At 42.1% G+C, this 18,153-nt stretch overlaps 1 protein-coding gene across 1 annotated transcript in view; it reads right to left on the minus strand.

Moving 5' to 3' along the window:
- RGS9 (regulator of G protein signaling 9) overlaps positions 1–18,153 on the minus strand; it is a 1,872,571-nt gene that overhangs the window by 1,194,736 nt on the left and 659,682 nt on the right. Inside the window, exon 3 of the mRNA XM_044085112.1 lies at positions 13,928–13,978. Coding sequence (XP_043941047.1) covers positions 13,928–13,978 — 51 coding nt within the window. The remainder of the gene's footprint in view (positions 1–13,927; positions 13,979–18,153) is intronic.

Genomic DNA, 18,153 nt, shown 5'->3' on the forward strand with positions numbered 1-18,153 from the left:
GTATTCTTTAAGTGAGGAACCTCTGTGGATATTCCAATTGCTGGATAGGCCTGGTTAAATACATATAAAAGGGGGCATAGTACTCAATGATAGGTCTGATGAATGCCAAACACAGGGGAGCAATGACTTCCTTGGACCTAGATGGCATATCTTTGTTTATAAGTTGCACAACATAGAATGATTTCCTCACAACTGTAAGCAAATTATGGTCAATGGCTAGATTACTGTCTATGTGTGTCTCCAAGTCCCTGACTACTGGGTCAACTCACAGGGGTGTGTTATCAATATGATAGTTACCAGGGGTGGATGCCTTCCCAAAGGATACTATTATGCATTTCTTGGCATTTAGTTTTAGTCCATGGCTCTGGCACCAGTTGTTTGTCTGTGTCAATCCTTCCTGGAGAACATTTGTGCTGGTGAGCAATGGCAGCTCCTAATTTGCAATCATCTACAATTGATGTCGACCTTGACTTCAGAGAAATAAATACCAAAAAGGTCCCAGGACAGATTCCTGAGGGACTCTGCTTGTGATTGGCCTCTTTGTAGAGGTGGACTTCCCAATTCTAACTTCCTGGATCCTGTCAACCAGCTGGCTATCCAGCAGATGACATAAGGGTTTGTTCCTAACCTCTTAAGTTTGTCAACAATGCCCAAGTGGGGGGTTGTGTCAAATGCCTTGGCCAGGTCAAGTTAGGCAGTGTGAACCATTTTGCCCTCATCTATTGCTTTGGTGACCTTTTCAAAGAAGTCCACCGGGTTGAGTAGGCCTTATGAAACCCTTAATGAAACCAAATTGGGTTTGGTCCAGTGTCTGGAGATCTATGTCATTATTGATGTTTTCCATGATATTTCTTTCCATGGCTTTGCATATGAGACTAGTGAGACTTATGGGTCTGTAGTTTCCAGGGTCTGTAGATGGCCCACCTTTGTGCAGAGGGATGATTGTTGCTGTTCTCCTTTCATGAGGCATGAAGCCTGTTTGTAGGCTACAGTTAAACAGCAATTCCAGAGGGCCTGATAGATTGTGTTTCATGCTTTTAGAAGGCATCCTGGGATATTGTCTTGGCCTTAGATAGCAAGAGGGGAGTTAAATTTGATGGTATTACCTGAAGGAAGGTTGATGAGGAGTGAGGGGTAAAGTTGAAGCTGAATTTGTTGGCCAGTAGGTTTGCTATATCTTCTGGCTCAGTGTAGGTGGCTCCATTTACAATGAGCTCTGCACATAACTGTGTATTACCTTTGAGGTTGCAGACATGGCTAAAGAATGCCTTGTGGTTGCCCTTGGCCTGGAAGGCCAAATTTACCTCAAATCTGGCTTTAGTAAACTTTATTTGTCCTCTGAATTGTTGATTTAGTTTGATGACAGTGCTTTTATCCTACTGGGTGCTGCACCTCCTAATTTTTGCCATGATTTTATTCCTTCTGTTATACAGCCTATTGATGTTGTGATTCCACCATGGTGGTTTGTTTTTTGAGTTTGTTCTGTACTTCTTCCTGGTGGGTACAGCTGCCTCTATGCAGCTATTAACCTGCTTGTATAGGGTTTCTGTGAACAGTTTAGCTTACACAGCAGTGTTCGCATGATTTATGGGGGCTTTAAGTTTTGCCAGATTATCACTTAATAGTAGGAAGTTAGCCTTAGAGTAGTTCCTGAATAGTTGTCCACCATCTGTATTTACTGGTCTATTAATTATCACCACAACCTCATGTATGCATGACAACCCCTTTCTACCTACACTACTCATGTTTGTTTGTTTGCTCCAACAGATTCTCCTACCCACCCTCTCCATACCCAGGTTTCCTTTCCCCTTGCACCCCATGCAGCTCATCCATTTTCTGTTTATATTAAAGATTATAGAAGCCTCCACTCCTCTCAATACATCCCTCATTATTTCTATCATTGACTGCAATACCTGCTTTGCATCTCTCTCTCTCTCTCTCTCTCTCTCTCTCTCTCTCTCTCTCTCTCTCTCTCTCTCTCTCTCTTTCTCCAAATACCTTGTCCAGCTTGGAAAGACTCAGATTTCTAACTAAGAAATGTATTGGACTAGGCTTCTTAAGTTATCCAGACAAGAACAAAGTTTATGCAGTGTCTCATATAGCTTATTGTGTGGTGATCTCTACTTGACCTTCTGTGCGATGGAAGACCTGTTTCCTTTTGTGTCTTCATAAAAGTGGTTGTACTACGAATACCTCTACAAAAAACTCAGCTTTCACTAATACATAAACTGGACTCATTGGTATGACAGGCCTCTAACACAATGCCTCCCCAATCCTTGGAACAAACTCCATCCACATATCAAACAAAGTATTACCCTAAGAAGCTTTGAATCACACTCAGTTGGATGAGAAGTCACACATTCACCCACAGAGTATGTAGTATAGTGCTCCTGGATTACTGTGGTTAATACATCAAAATGCTACTAGGTTATCTGGCTAGCATTTGCAATGGCCAACCAGTCCACAAGCCTAGTAATTACTGATATAAAAAGGAAGCTCTACCCCATCAAAACATGATACTGCCTTCCTGTCCCCACACCTTGTATTCTCTTATGTATTTCCTTTGTGCTTTTGCATCTGCTCACTATTACTTTCTATCAATTTCTGCTATCAAGTTCATAACTTTTACACCCCCTTTTTATTGCTGATAATTATGCCAGCCTGTCTACTGCATCCAGCATTATCTTCATCATCAGTGTTCTCTCTTTTCCCATTTTCTACATGGCATCAGGGTGTCATGTCACCTGCCACCATTTCTCTTGACTCAGTGCCACTCTCCTACCTTCTTCAATGGTCATACCTGATTGTCACAGGTCTTCTCATGGAATACATCAATCTTTTTTCTGGACACCCTTGTTTCCTCTTGCCTTCCACCTCTCTCTCCCAAATCTTCATCACTAGATCTGCTTCTGCTTTGCTGCACATATGCCTAAACCACTGTAATCTGTTACTTTTCATATTCTCTGCAAATTGAGCTATATTTGGTTTCTGCTCTGATGTCCTCATCTGTCTCAAAGTGTGCATCCTACCACTCATCATAGATACCTCATCTCCATCTCCTCCAGCTTCCACAACTGCTATGACTTCATTGCCCAGGTTTCTATTACATACAGTAGTACTGATCTCACTACTTTTTTGTACACATTCCTTTTCAGCTTCTTTGGTATTCTGCTGTCACACACTACCCCTGGCACTCTGTGCCATTTACCTGCAGCCCTTCTGATCCTAGCTTTGACCTCCTCATTCTGACATTCTTTCTCCTCAACCACCTATCCCAGATACTTGAAGATATTACGCCATTCAATTATGTTTCCTTCTATATGTATTTTCACCTTTTCCTTCCCCCATTTGCTAGCATGACAAATGTCATGTCTATAAAGTTTCATCCCATGAGCCTTCAGTTTTGCATTCTATTACCCTATCACTTCTTGAAAGTACACTTGTGTAACACTACGTTTCCTTCCCTTCACTTTTAGTATTCTTTACTAAATGGCTCCCCAGCCAAAGATAGCCCAACATCCAGCCAGTATACCAAAGCCTTAGGTTTTTTAAGGACATCATAAGTCACACGTATGCTCCCCACTCTTGGAATAGGGCATAAAGTTGATGTACAGACATGCATGCCTCAGAACCGAAAAGCCCCAGGAGTAACAACAGTCCAAGGAGAAAAGGAAGAACATGAGCATCCAGAAAGAAAAAAGAAAAAGGAGTAGGGAAAATGGGGGAGGAGGGGGAGCAAGGGAATACTGAAGAGAAGGCCATCTACTGTTATGGTAAGATTTTACACACTGCATGTCCTTCCATATCACTGTTGCAGTATTCTTTACTAAAGAGAGAGTACAAAAGCTCAAGAGGAAACTTAGGAGGAGGAAGGCCCAGCAGAGCCCTCAAGAAAACCATGCAGGATAGCCCTGGCAAATTCAGCTCTAGCCCTGGAGACCACATCCAGCTTGTAATGTTTAGTGAAGGTATGCATAGAAGTTCAAGTAGCAGCCTCGAGGATGGAATTGGTATCCAATCCTTATAAAACAAAAACACCAGAAGAAGCCACAGCCCTGGTAGAATGAGTCTTAACAGAAGCAGAAAGCCTTTTCCCATGAAAGAAGTAACAAAAAGAAATAGACTTAGAGATCTATAAAACAGCCAAACCTAGAGATCTAGGATGAAGGGAAACAAAACATTGCTCAGACTTGTGAATGGCTTTAGTCTTAGCCAAATAATATCTAAGCTGTCTATGCAAATCCAAGGTGTGAGGAACCTTCTTTCTGGCAGACTGCGGAGAAGGGAAAAAGTGGGCAAATTAACAGACTGATTAAGAGACAACTCATTAACCACCTTGGTTATAAAGGAAGGATTAGTATGAAGACACACCCTGTCCCTATGAAAAAAAAAACAAAAAAGGAGGGACAGTCATAAAGGCCTGACGCTCAGACACCCTCCTAGCTGAAGTAAGGGCCAAAAGAAGAACAGTCTTCCATGTACAATGTTGCAAGGAAGCTGAAGCTACAGGCTTAAAAGGAGCCAAGTCAATTTTTTCAAGAACAAAATTAAGGCCCCAGGAAGGAGGAATAGGCTTCTTGGGAGGTCTAATATGAAGGACACCTTTAAGAAAGTTTTGACCTCAAACCTAGAGGCCAAATGAGGAGTCAAAGGCAAACAAGCAGAAATAGCTAAAAGGTGTGCTTTATCTGAAGAGTATGCCAACCGGCATGGAGCTATTCACACAAATAAGAGAAAACCAGAGGAACTTCCACAAAAATGTATCCTGGTTATGAGCAAGGCACCAGACAGAAAATGTCTTCCATTTGGACAAATAAGATTTCCTGATAGTGGGTTTCCTGGCTTCCTGCAGAACCCAAAGCACATTCTCAGAAAAAAAAGTAACTAAAGGGGATTGAAACCCTATCATCCACAATGTCATCTGAAGAGTGGACAAGTGAGGGTGAATGAGAGACCCCTTGTCTTGTGTGAGTAGGTCCACCTTGTGAGGCAACTTGTGGTGATTGCCCTTGGCTAGATGCAGAAGAAGAAAGAACCAATGCTGTCTGGGCCAAAAAGGGAGTCACCAACAAGATTTTGGGAGAGTCCTGTCCTATCTTTAGTAAGACCTTTGGTATGAGAGGAAAGGGAGGGAAGGCATAGAGAAATATCTTCTTTCAAGAAAAAGGGAGGATGTCCACCTTCCATGTAAGAGGACTTGGAACTCTGGTGCAAAAAGAGAGGAAGCGTCTGTTCAGAGGTGAGGCAAAAAGATCTACTTGAGGAGTACCCCACTAGTGGACAATGTCCAGAAACACATCTCTGTAAAGCATCCACTTGTGAGTCTGTGTTATGGACCTGCTCAGATAATCTGCCACAATCTTCTGATCTGAAGAAATATAAACAGCCTAAGAAGTTACCTGATACTGGACTGCTAGATCCCAAACCTGAAGAGCTAGTCTGTAGAGGAGGATAGACTATGTCCCCCCTTGCTTGTTGATGTACCACATCACTGTGTTGTCTGTAAATATTTTGAGAGGTCCTGGAAGAAGAAGAGTATGAAAGGCCTGAAGAGCAAGGAGAGCTCTCATTGCCTTGATGTTGATATGATCCACCCTCTGATGAAGGGGCCAAAGACCTTGAACTTTGTGAGGTCTGAATGAAGTACCCCACCCCGTCACTGTGTCTGAAGAATCTGAATAAATTCCTGAGAGGGAACTGGGGGCTGAAAAGGAAACCCTGAGTTGAAATACAGCTGATGAATTTACCACTGAAGCTCTAGTTTGAGGCATGGATGGAGAGGAACTAGAAAGTCCAAAGGATGCCACTGGTGAAACCAAACTGACTTTAGGAGCCACTGAAACATTATCATATGAAGCCTGGCTAGAGGAAGCAAAGGGATAATGGAAGCCATGTAATCCAGAGCTCTTAGAAACTCCTCAGCCATAACTGAGACCTGAGGAAGAAGGGAATGAAAACAGTCAATTAGAGCCAGAGCTTTAGGTAGTGGCAGGGAAGCCAGCAAAGGAATGGTGTGGAGCCTGCAACCGAGAAAAACATGATCCTGAGAAGGAGTCAGGAAGGATTTCTGGAAATTTACCATAAACCCTAGGCTTTGCAAGAGGCAAATACCATAGTGGACATGCTGAATCAAGGCATCTTGGGAGGAAATCTGACTGAGCAGGTCATCTAGGTAAGGAAAGATTTGTATCCCCCTCATCCTGCAAAAGGCAATCACAGGAGCGAGGCATTTGGTGAAGGCCCTTGGGGCAGAAGAAAGGACAAAGGGCAAAGCAGTGAACTGAAAATGCAAGAAAGTAACAGAGAAATGCAAAATTTTCCAGAAAAGGGGATGAATAGGGATGTGAAGATAGGCATCTTTGACATCCAGAGAGAGGAGGAAGGCCTGAGGAAGAAGAAGAAGAAAAATAAGAGGAAAGAGAGTCTGAAGGGACAGCATATGAACAGAAATGATCTTTAGAAAAGAGTTGAGCTGGGAAAGACCCAGAACGAGCCTCCATTTGCCTTCTTTCTGGGGAATGAAAAACATCCTGAAATAAAACCCCTTCCCCCTGTGAGGAATAAAACCTGCTTAGATGGTGCCTTGAAACAAAAGGCCCTGAATTACATCTGGAAAAAAGGGCAACTGTTCCTGAGGAGGTTGAGGAATGTCTAGAAAAGGAGAAGGGATTTCCACACCATGAAGTATCCCTTGCAGATGATGGACAGACCTCAAGTATCCTTAGTGATCTTTAACCAATTGGGAAGAGACAGGAAAAGACAAAGGAACCTGACCTAGGATGGAATGAAAAAGTCAGACAGAACCTGATTTGGTTGGAAAAGGAGGCTTCTGAGTAGTAGGAGTCTGTATAGACTTAGCAGGAGGAGCCCATCTAGAACCCCTTTTTACCTTTGCAAGGAGGCCAAGACTGGGAATAGGGGCAATAAAAATGTTTTCCTGCAAGGCCTTGCCCTTCTCCCACAGAGATTTAAAAACACAGCAGCTGTAGAACCAAAGAGATTCTTATTATCAAGAGGAGCATCCATCGATTTACCATTAATATCATCAAGTAAAGTTTGGAGGCAAATCCAAGAATAATGCCTTAGCACAGAACCAAAGGCAGCAACTCTAGAAGAAGCATCAGCTGCATCTTAACTACATTTAATACAATGGTGAGTCACTTTAGAAGAGGAGCCCAACAAAGAGAGGGCCAAAACCTTACCTTCAGAATCAGGAAAGTCAGAAATAACCTGATAGGCCTAAGAAAGAAGGGGTAAGACATACCTGGTCATATGAGTCTGATAATCAATAGTCCAAAAGACCAGGGTGACAGCAATATACACCTTTTTTACCCAGATGCTCCATGGCCCTACTGTCCTTGTCAGAAGGAAACACTTTAGTAGAAATCAGGAGTTTGGAAGGTTTGTCATACGAGACAGATACAACAAAGTGGTCAGCAGAAGAACATTTGCAAAGGAACTTACAGTCATCGGGCACCTTAGAAAACCTGTCAGGTTTCTTAGGGGCTAGAGGCTGGGAATCAGGAGCCTGAGAAGCTACTGAAAAGGTGTCTAACAAGGCAGCTAGGACTAGAGGGACAGCAGATGGCTTAAGTGACTCCATCTGGAGGAGATCGTAATACCTCTTCTGGACATCAGAAACCTGAGTATAGTCCCATTTAAAGAATTGCATCATATGAGATATAGTATCCCCAAAAGAAAGTTCCTCAAATGGAGAATCTGGACTAATGGAGTCTTCCTCCCCAGAACCATAGTTTAATGGAAAAGAAATCCAAGAGAACTCAGCCACAGACTCTTTCCCAGAATCTAGTTTCTCATCAGAAGAGTCCTGCTCCCTAGGCCTCTTAACTGGAGTAGAAGACAAAGGGGGACAGGAATATAAACTCCCTGGGGAGGCTTCCAGGTCATATGTGCATTGAATAACCCCTGTGTAAAATCCTGCCATTCTTGCTGGAGATCTTTGGGAGCAGGGGAAATGTGTTTTGTTTTCTGCTTCTTCTTTGAAGGAATGTCAGCCCTAAAGACCTTAGGAGGTTCAGACCCTTGACAACATTCAATCAACTTAGTGGGACTCTCCTCCCAAACAAGAATCTGCAGAATACTCCTTAGATCCTATGATATGATCAGCCTAAGTTCCCCCTCAACATCAACATGTGAGAAACCGAATCTATACTGGCCACCGAAGTGGTTGTGGCAGAGGAATCCAGCAGAGTAAACAGATGATCATCTGGGCTTTCAGCAGCCTTGAGAGAGATATTTGGAGGAGGCAGTAAAGCAGCCAAATCTGAGTTGACTTTTTTTGTCTTCTTCTTGGCATATGGCTGACCCTTGGGATGGAATGATTCTGCTATCATCCCCAGCACCAACAACTTAAGATGTTGATTCTCCATGTAGATAGACAAGGAGGAGAGACAACTACGAAGGGTCATAGGGACAAGCTCTTGACAAATCAAACACAAGTATGGCCATGAGAAGCACCCAAGCAAAAGAAACACTGCTCTTGACAGTCCTTATGGGGAATCTGTCTCCCACACTGACATTTTCCCTTTCTGGATGACATGTAAACTCACAACCAAAGAAAAAACAAGATAAGGAAACACCAACAGGGCAAGTATCGGAAAACAGATAGTAACCAGCACAAACAAAGGAGCATTCAGACCAACAATTGAAGATAGTGTCCTGAATGGCAGCAAAAAAGTTCTGAGGTATTTACATCCATATGTCACCTTTATGCCTTACGCCATGGGTGGAAGCATACATGTGACTTACAATGTCCTTAAAAACCTAAGGTTTTGCTATACTGCCTGGACATTGGGATACCCTTGGCAGGGGATCCTGTTAGTAAGCAATACTGCAAAAGTTATATAGAAGGACATATAATGCCACATCATTTGCATACAGCAGCTTTATTGATCTTTTCTCTCCTACCTATTTGCACCATCTTATTTTCTACGGTGTATTCATTTTTAATCACCCTCTGAAGCACTTTCAAGCAGTGTGATAGGAGTGTGATACCTATGTACTGCCCACAGCTGTAAATGTTCCCCTTATTCTTGTACACTAGTATGCTTATTCTCTCAGTCATCTGGGATACACCTGCCTCTGTGTACTGCTATGAGTACCCTCAGAAATCCTTTTCCCATCTCACCCAACATTTGTATCATATCTGCTATGACCTGATCATAGCCTGCTGCCTTCCCTGACTTAATTTTCCTTGGTGCTGCTATTACTTCTTCCACAGTGGGCTCTTCTTATTATTTCATCATTTTCTGTGTCTGGGGCAATACAGCTTCTGTGAAGTTTTCTTCGTTTAGAAGCTAAAAGAAGTGCTACTTTCATCTGCCGTTCATGTTCTGTGGACTGGTTGTTGCTGTCATCCATTATGAATGATGTCTGATGACTATCTTCTTTATCTTTCTGTCTTTCCCTTGCAACCTTATCGTGTTTTGTTGGCCATCTGTTGTGTTAATTTCCAGAAGTTGGTAGAGTGCTACTGATGCCTTTTTCTTTTAGACTGTGTTTGGCAACTAATATTTCTTCTTAGCATGGTTTTGAGATGCTGCCATTCTTCTTCATCTCTATCCATTTCTTCTTCATCCTGTTTTGCAAGAGCCCTGAGTCTTTCTTTGAAATCCTGTGCTTTCTCTCCAGTTAGATTCCAGGTCTTCATCCAATCTCTATTAACCTCTGAGCCTTCTTTGTCTGCTATCCTGATTGTGGCCAAAAGTGGTTTATACTGTGGGCTGTTTCACTGGGGATGACTTTGCAAACTTTGAGTCTACCCCAATGCCCTTTCCTTTACTAGGAGGAAGTCCACCACAGTCATATGTTGGCCACTCTTGTATCTGATCTTGTGACAGTCTCTCTCTCTCTCTCTCTCTCTCCTTCTGAGCCTTCAGTTGGCCACCATTGAGCCATTTGCCAGAGAGAAGTCTAGCATGGCCTCTCCTTCTTTATTCCCATTGCTCCATCCATGTGTGCCCAGACAGTCTTCATATCTAGTTATGTCTGTCCTATATGAGCATTTAAGTCCCCCAGTTATCAACACTAATTCACATTGCCCTGCTTTTTCTAGTAAGTCCTGCAACTGCTGCCTGAGTGCACCCTGTTGTGAGACAGATGATGAGATTATGAAAACTGTCATATCTTTACAGTGGAGTCTGATTGCCATGAGTCTATCACTGATTCTGATGGCACTCCTCCCAACCTTCTGAATAATCTCCCGCACCACAATTCCCACATCATTTCTAGCACACTCCCCCCTTGAGTATTCGAATCTGGATCCCAAGTCAAGTGCTTTCCTGCACTGCCCTTCTTGGACATATCCTAGATAAACAAGATTTTCATCCTCTTCCTTAACATTATGTCAACCACTTCCAAGCTGCATCCTGCCAGTGAATCTACAGTGAGTGCAGCAATCATCAGTTTATGTTTGACAGGTTGATTGGTTTTACATCCAGCTTTCACTCAAGAGAGCTACTCTATGTAATCCAAGCTGGGAAAATGGACACTGGCCAGCCCATAACTTATTGACTCAGATTTGCTTTACTTTATGGTGGGCAAACTCATAGGATCATAGGATCATAGGAAGTTACTGGGCTACTGGCCCTTAGGTCTGTCCCGACAACATGTCCTATTGATGTCACAGACCAAGCTGAGGTCGCATGTGTGGGTTACTTGAATAAAGCTTGACTTGCAGATATGCAGCAGTCCCATCAGGGCAGGGAATGATAGCTGCATATGCCAGACAGAGGTCACCTCTGAGGATTCTGTAGGAAACTGAGTAGAGGGAGAGGGCTTTTAGCCTATCTGTTTAGTGTAGATGTTTGAGGCCCTGAATTCTCCTTTTGAGGAATCTCTGTGGTCTCTCCAGCTGCTGCACGTGTTTTGAGAGGTACATGCCGAAACAAGTATTGTACTCAATAATGGGTCTTATAAGGGAAAAATACAAGGATGTTATGACCACCTTGTCCCTGGATGAGATACCCTTACTAATGAGGTGGGCCATGTAGAAAGCTTTCCTTACAACAGAGGCAATATGGTTGTCAAAAGTCAGTTTGCTAGCAACCTGGGTGCCCAGGTCCCTCATGACTGACTGCGTGCTTAGTACCTTATTATCAATGTGATAATGTGTGGGGAAGTCACTCTCCCCAAAAGGGATGATGATGTATTTTTTGGCATTCGGCTTGAGGCCATGTTTCTGGAACCAGTCACTTGTTTGGGTGAAACCCTCTTGGAAGATCTCCACATCACTAAGGGAATTGATGACGGCATCCAGCTTGCAGTCACCTGCAATCTTGGTCAGCCATAGCCCACTAGATTTGGCCTGCATCTCTGAGAAGTATATCCCAAATAGCAGGGGCCCCAAGACTGATCCCTGGGATACAACGCTTGTTATGGGTCTACTACTTGAGGTGACTTCCCCTATTTTGACTAGGTGGGTTCTATCAGTGAGCCAGATTGCTGCCTATCTGGTAACATATGATTTGATGCCTAGTTGACAGAGTTTATCTATTATACCTGAGTGGGGAATAGTATCAAAGGCTTTGGCCCAGTCAAGGTAGGTGGTGTGCACCAACTTCCCCTCGTCTATGGCCTTGGTGACTGTCTCAAAGAAGTCGACCAAATTTATCAGGCATGACTACCCTTTGCAAAACCAAACTGTGTGTGATCAAGTGTCTGGCGCTTGCCAATGTCCTTGTTAATGAGGTCCATGATAATCCGTTCCATGCCCTTGCAGATCAGGCTAGTTAGGCTGATGGGCTTATAATTTCCTGGATCAGTGGATGCGCCATCTTTGTGTAAATGGATGACAGTAGCTGTCCTCCACTCATTTGGGATGAAGCCAGTATTAAGGCTTTGGTTGAATAGGGTGCCTAATGGTGCTGCAAGTTCCTGCCTGAGTTCATGTAGGATGCAGCCTGAGATGTTATCGGGTCCCATGGAGGCTGTATTTTTTGCCTTTTACAGTGCAATGATGACTTGCTCCCTAGAGATAAGAGGAGGGGGGCAGGTACTGGGAATGTCCTGATTTACTGATGGGGGGACAGAGGAGTGATGTTTTCACTGAACCTGTCTGCCAGCAGGTTGGCTATATCTACAGCGTTTGTGTATGTAGTGTCCTCGAGCACCAGTTCTGAGCTGATCTGGGTGCTTCCTTTGAGATTGCGGACATATGTGAAGAAGGCTTTATGATTCTCTTTAGTAGATGTTGCCAGTTTGGACTCAAAGTTTGCTTTAGAGGATTTCACTAGTGCTATTATTTGCTTGTTCAGGCTAAGGAGAGATTGCTTCCAATTATGCATCTTCTCCTTCTTGGTTCTGGACAGTAATTTTTTCCTTTTATTATAGAGTTTATTTATTGTAGATGTCCACCAGACAGGTTTACTCTTCCTTGAGGAGGAAGATTTCATCCTGTCTGTTATTCCTGATTCCATGCAGCTATATAAATGTTCATATAGTACTTTGGTGTAGGTTTGGACATATGTGCCAGTTCCTATGGGGGGGGGAGGCTGTGAAGCTGTTTATACCTTCTCTCAGGAGGTTGTAATCAGCTTTGAAGAAGTTTTTTTGTTTGACCCTAGCTGGGGGTGGGGGGGGGGGGTTTGAGGAAGATGGTGACTTCAAAAGTGACTGCTTTGTGGTCAGCTCTTACCAGGGATGATGACACTGTAGGGATACTGCAGTGGTTACTCATGTTGGTTAATACCAATTCCAACATATTTTCACCTCTTGTGGGGGTGTCAACCACCTGGTCCAAGGCATTTGCATTGACAAAATCAAGGAATCTCTGGGCATTTGTGTTTTGGCATGAGTATTTCTTCCAGTCTATGGCTGGATAGTTAAAGTCATCCAGGATCAGGGTAAATTAGCATGGGTCCTTGGCAGAGGTCAGAGTCAGAGTCACACATCACCAGAAATACCAATGCCCATTTTTGGTGACATTGGCATGAACCAAATCACCAAGATCCAATTTTTACGCCATCAGGTGGCTAGTCCAGACGTGGCTACTGCACACTACAGTTACTGCTTAAAGTGGTTCATCTATATTACTCTTCCCTGATAAGAAATACATAGACTCTGTGCTGCTGCCCACAATCTCATTCAATTTTTTCAGGGGGATGAATTTGAGATGGAAAGACCCAGCATGTTTTTGGGAGCTGTGAGGAATTGCACAGAGATGCTGGGAAGACATGCAAACTCCACACAAACACTGGCTGGAGATCAGGACAGAACAGTGTACCTTGTGCATGGGAGGCAAAGACATTACGCATTATGCCAGTACTCCTCCTCCAGCATTAAACAGTGTACTTTAGGTGAATTTTTCTCTGGTGATTTGAGTCGCTTTTCTGCAGAATGTGCTACTATTTGCAGGAGCACTCTGCTCTACAGAGTACAGTGAGGAATGGACTACCTCTCTCTAGAGAAGTTAACAACGCTGCCAGTAATAACTGCTGCAAGATCAAGCCTACCAGGCACATTAATACTATACAGTTGAGATAGTCCATGTTGCTCTACTCTACCCTACTGCATAGCATAAGAGCAGAGTTGCTTGGCTGGACAACATAGGAGGAACACTATTCAGAAAATAGCTAAAGAGCTGCAAAGGTTGCTGGGATGCACATTCAACAGATGCTACAGGTACATTTAATCTTAATCCTATGAAGTGTAGATCCTGAGTGCTTGCACAATGCATCTCCTGAATGAATTTTTACAAATTCCAACTCTGCTCTCTACACCGGTGCACTGGCATATTTCCTTCATTTTCTTCTTTTGATCTTCATGATTACTTGCTAGGTTGTCAAGAACGAAACTTCATATTACACCTTCTCTTTCGGGTGAATAAGAGTAACAGAAAGAAAATGATTTATTTCTCACACATCAAATGCAAAATCATCTCCATATTATTTCATTTTTCCCTGTTTACCTTCATCTGTAATTTGCAGTCGCTGTATAATCCATTCCAGTATATCATGACCTACAGCATAAAAGAGAAAGAGAACATGGTCATTTTGCTTTGCCTGGAATTTAAATCATAAAATATAAATGGCTTGTTGAGTACTGAAGCATGCATCTGTTAATAACATCTATTATCTTTCTCTCAGAAAAAAATATCATCACTGGAAAAGCCGAACGTATATAGATTGTCACAGCTAGAGTCACTCCTTTCTATTGCTGTATGAATTATAAATCTGAGCTGCTTTGTTGGCAGTTAATCAAAACTAGCAGGATGTTTTTTCCTATTCGTTTTTCTGTGGTTTAATTAAATTTGAAGTGAATAAAATCATCATGGTTATTTATAAGGCTAATAATTTTTTCCTCACAGTTTCCAAGATTCATTAAAAGCAGTTCAAATCCAATTAGAACAGTAGCATGTTTCATATGTTTCATTCATAATTAAATAGAACTTAACACATTATTATATATATTACTTTAAAGTGCTGCTTATAAGATGAATGTGAGCTACTCCGTTTAATTTTAAGATGAGCCCTGAGGTAAAGTTCTTCAACTAAAAGCAGAACTATGTTTATTTTTTCAAGGAAAAAGCTTATCAAAAAAGTTAAACATGATTTCAGGCAAACTTCTCACACATAGCATTCAGTGTGTAGGACTATAGCAGAGGGGAAAAGAAGGGAGGAAAAAGATAAATGTAATTCAGAGGTAACTGCATACCCATAGCTGTAAAAGATGTATTGTACACTAGGCCTGCTGGTAGAGCACAAAACTTCTGCAGGTGAAAGATAAGGGTGCCGTGTACCTTCTGCAGGTGAAAAATAAGGGTGCCGTATACCTTCTGCAGGTGAAAGATAAGGGTGCCGTGTACCTTCTGCAGGTGAAAGATAAGGGTGCCGTGTACCTTCTGCAGGTGAAAGATAAGGGTGCCGTGTACCTTCTGCAGGTGAAAGATAAGGGTGCCGTGTACCTTCTGCAGGTGAAAGATAAGGGTGCCGTGTACCTTCTGCAGGTGAAAGATAAGGGTGCCGTGTACCTTCTGCAGGTGAAAGATAAGGGTGCCGTGTACCAAGTTTGACATATGAAACTGCTATACTCTACAGCAGTTAGAGAAGTTGGCAAACTATACAGAAAATACATCACCACTAATATAATATCATTAATATAGTCAATATTATGATACTGTAAGAACCACATTTAGAAATAGCAGGAAGATGTTGTCCATCATGCAATGCAGGGCCATGCTATATAAATGGTGACCGCTATTCAATAATGGGTAAAGCAGTGTGCTGTGCTAGGACTTTTAAATCATGTTAGCATGGCTAATAGAAATGACAAAAATCATATTTGTAACAAAAGTTCTAGTACTGGGTTTTGAATGTGTGTGTGTGTGTGTCTTGTTTAGTAGTACTGATAGCGAAAGGATGTTTAGGGGTGGGGGTTGGCATAATTGTTAAGGTACAAGGTTTGATTCTCACCTTTGGTCACTGTCTTGTTATTGACCAGGCATGTAATAGTCTGCAGACTGATAGCTTAGTATTTACCTATGAACCTATTTAGGACTTTAATATGTTGAGTTGGGGTTATAGTTTCTACACATCTACTAGAAACCCAAAAAGAAAGAAATGGTTAAAAGTACATTTTGACTGTATTAAAAATGAGAGACTGCAGAGAGTGCAAATGCAGGTGCAGTCTGGATTCATAATAAATCACTATCATATGGAAACATGAACCTGAAATAAATTTAAATTAATGGCTTTCAAGAAAGACACTAGAGAGCTGTGCTTGCCCGCATCAGTCTGAGGTTAAAGTCCTTACCTCACAGATACAAGGTACAGGTTTTGAGTCTGACCTCTTGTTATTGACTAAGCTTGTAATCTTGTGCAGACTGATCTTCTTCTTTCAGCTTTTTCCTGGTTAGGGGTCACCACAGTGGATCAACTGTCTGCTCATGATTGACAGTGGAGTTTTACAGTGTCAAGTTGCCAGCCTAGTGCCCAACCTTCCACAGAAGGCACACACACACACACACACAAACCTAGGGCCAATTTGGAGTGTCCAATCCACCTACAGCATGTATTTGGGATGTGGGAGGAAACTGGAGCACCAGGAGGAAACCCACACGACCACAGGGAGGACATGCAGATTTCGCACAGAAGGCACCCCAGCCGAGGATCGAACCAGAGAACCTCTTGCTGTGAGGCGGCAATGCTAACCACTGCATCACCGTGGCCGCTAAGACTTCAAAAAAATCTTACACTTAACAATGCTAATAATTGTTCTCTGAGCAGTGAACAGGCATTCTAGATTCAGTAAAAACTTCTGCAATAGCCTCCATTCTCCATTTACCACATCAGCATGCAGCATTTTAAAATGGTGTAACAAATGCAGTTCACATATAATATGTATGCAAATTGTAGTTTTAACTATGGGGGGGGGGGGATGAAAGCTATGCAGACTGATAGCCTAGTATTTACCTATGAACCTATAAGTTGTTCAGAACTATAACTCAGAAAAGTTTTACAATTTGCTGAATTTAATCTGTTTTGCCTTTTTTTATTCAAATCTTCATTTTCACTGTTTACAATCAACTTGCTTCTGGTCTAGTGTGAGAGCCATCTTGAAACATCAGTTGTTCTTGTAGTGAAGGTACATCAGCTGCTGATGTTTCTAGAAAGCTGGGTAATAATTAATTGAACTTATAGCTGTTTTCCATTGATTTTTACGTTTTACTGTTTGCTATATACTAAGAACAGCTCTGTGGTAGTTGTAGTGAGACAATAGTTACTGTATGCAAGTTAAATTTTCCCTGAGTTTTTACTTCAAAAATCCTTCTTCATTCATCTTGTGGGTGGGTATCTCTAGTCTGCTCCAGCTGCACGTTTGTTCAGGCCTGCATGGACTTGTTACCAGCTGCCCTAGTTTATTCATTGTTTTTTTTCCTTCATATCATGTGTTACCCTGTATATTCCTTCCTTCTATTCCACCAAGTTCATAGAAAAATAAAATAGCACTGGAGAGCATTTAAAGATAGCAAAGAAATAAAACACTGACCTTTGTCTGGAGATTGAAGTAGGGGCCCCCGGCATTCCATGTGTTTGGCACTGCCACTCCAGTATATCAACAAGGAATCTCTGGACATGTGGGTACCTAGTTTCCCCCAAGAGTTGTTGTTTCTCCTTTTAGCTATGAAACCACAATGTTGGTGATTTTTTGAACAAATAAGTACAGAGAAGGGAAAGTGTTTTCCTTTCTCATTGAGTTATCAATGCAATACTAGCTTGACTGCTTTTTCTGCATTGTATGTTTGTACATTCAAAAAATCACAATCATGGTGGTTTCCTAGATGAATAAGAGAAAACTGCTCTTGGAGGAAGCTAGGTACTTTACAGTCCAGAAACTCCTCGATCGATGGTCCAGTGGCAGTGACAATCACATGGAATGCAGTGGGTACCTGGGTTCAACCACAACACAAGTTCATTGTTTTCTTTCCTGAATGGGTTTTCAGCACTAGTACAAGAGATCTCAATTTACATCAGGTAGTAAGCAAAACTAAATAGAGAGAAAGAGTTCTTATCTTTTGCCTCACCTTGCTCTGGAATGGTAATGTGACTCCATGTCGACCTTCAAATATAGCTTTGGAAAATAGATGGCTATGCTAAAATACATTCTGGAACTTACATGCCTTGCCTTCCTTGAAAAGGTTGGCAGAGCCTGTGGATGGTTACTGTCAGGGCACGCATGGCTTCTTGCCAAACAGCCCGGTATTTCTGACGATTCCTGTTCCAATGATTCAGGGCGACTCTCAGAATAAAATAAAAAGAAAACATCCTGATATGTCTACATATAGTAATCTCAATTCTGCTTAACTTTGGGGATAAAGGAAAGCCTTCTTACCTTGAACCAGTTCTGTGATTTCATTAAAAAATCCATTTTTTTTTTTGCTTGTTTGTTTTATGTAAACATGATTTGATTAAATCTTAGCACTGAGTCATGTTTCACTTAATGTCTGCATTGATAAATCACATATCCACTGTTCTCTACTATATGCTGTATTACACAAAAAATGTATATATAATATCATAGTTCCACATGACACAGTGATGTAGGGGTTAGCACTGCTGCCTGTGATACCTGTTTGTTGTTTGTATGTCTCTGCGGCTTTTCCATGTGCTACAGCTTCCCAATATCCCAGAGACA

Source organism: Protopterus annectens, chromosome 10.part0 (genome assembly GCF_019279795.1).
Source record: "Protopterus annectens isolate FY-2018-M chromosome 10.part0, PAN1.0, whole genome shotgun sequence".
In the NCBI taxonomy this organism is placed as follows: domain Eukaryota; kingdom Metazoa; phylum Chordata; order Ceratodontiformes; family Protopteridae; genus Protopterus; species Protopterus annectens.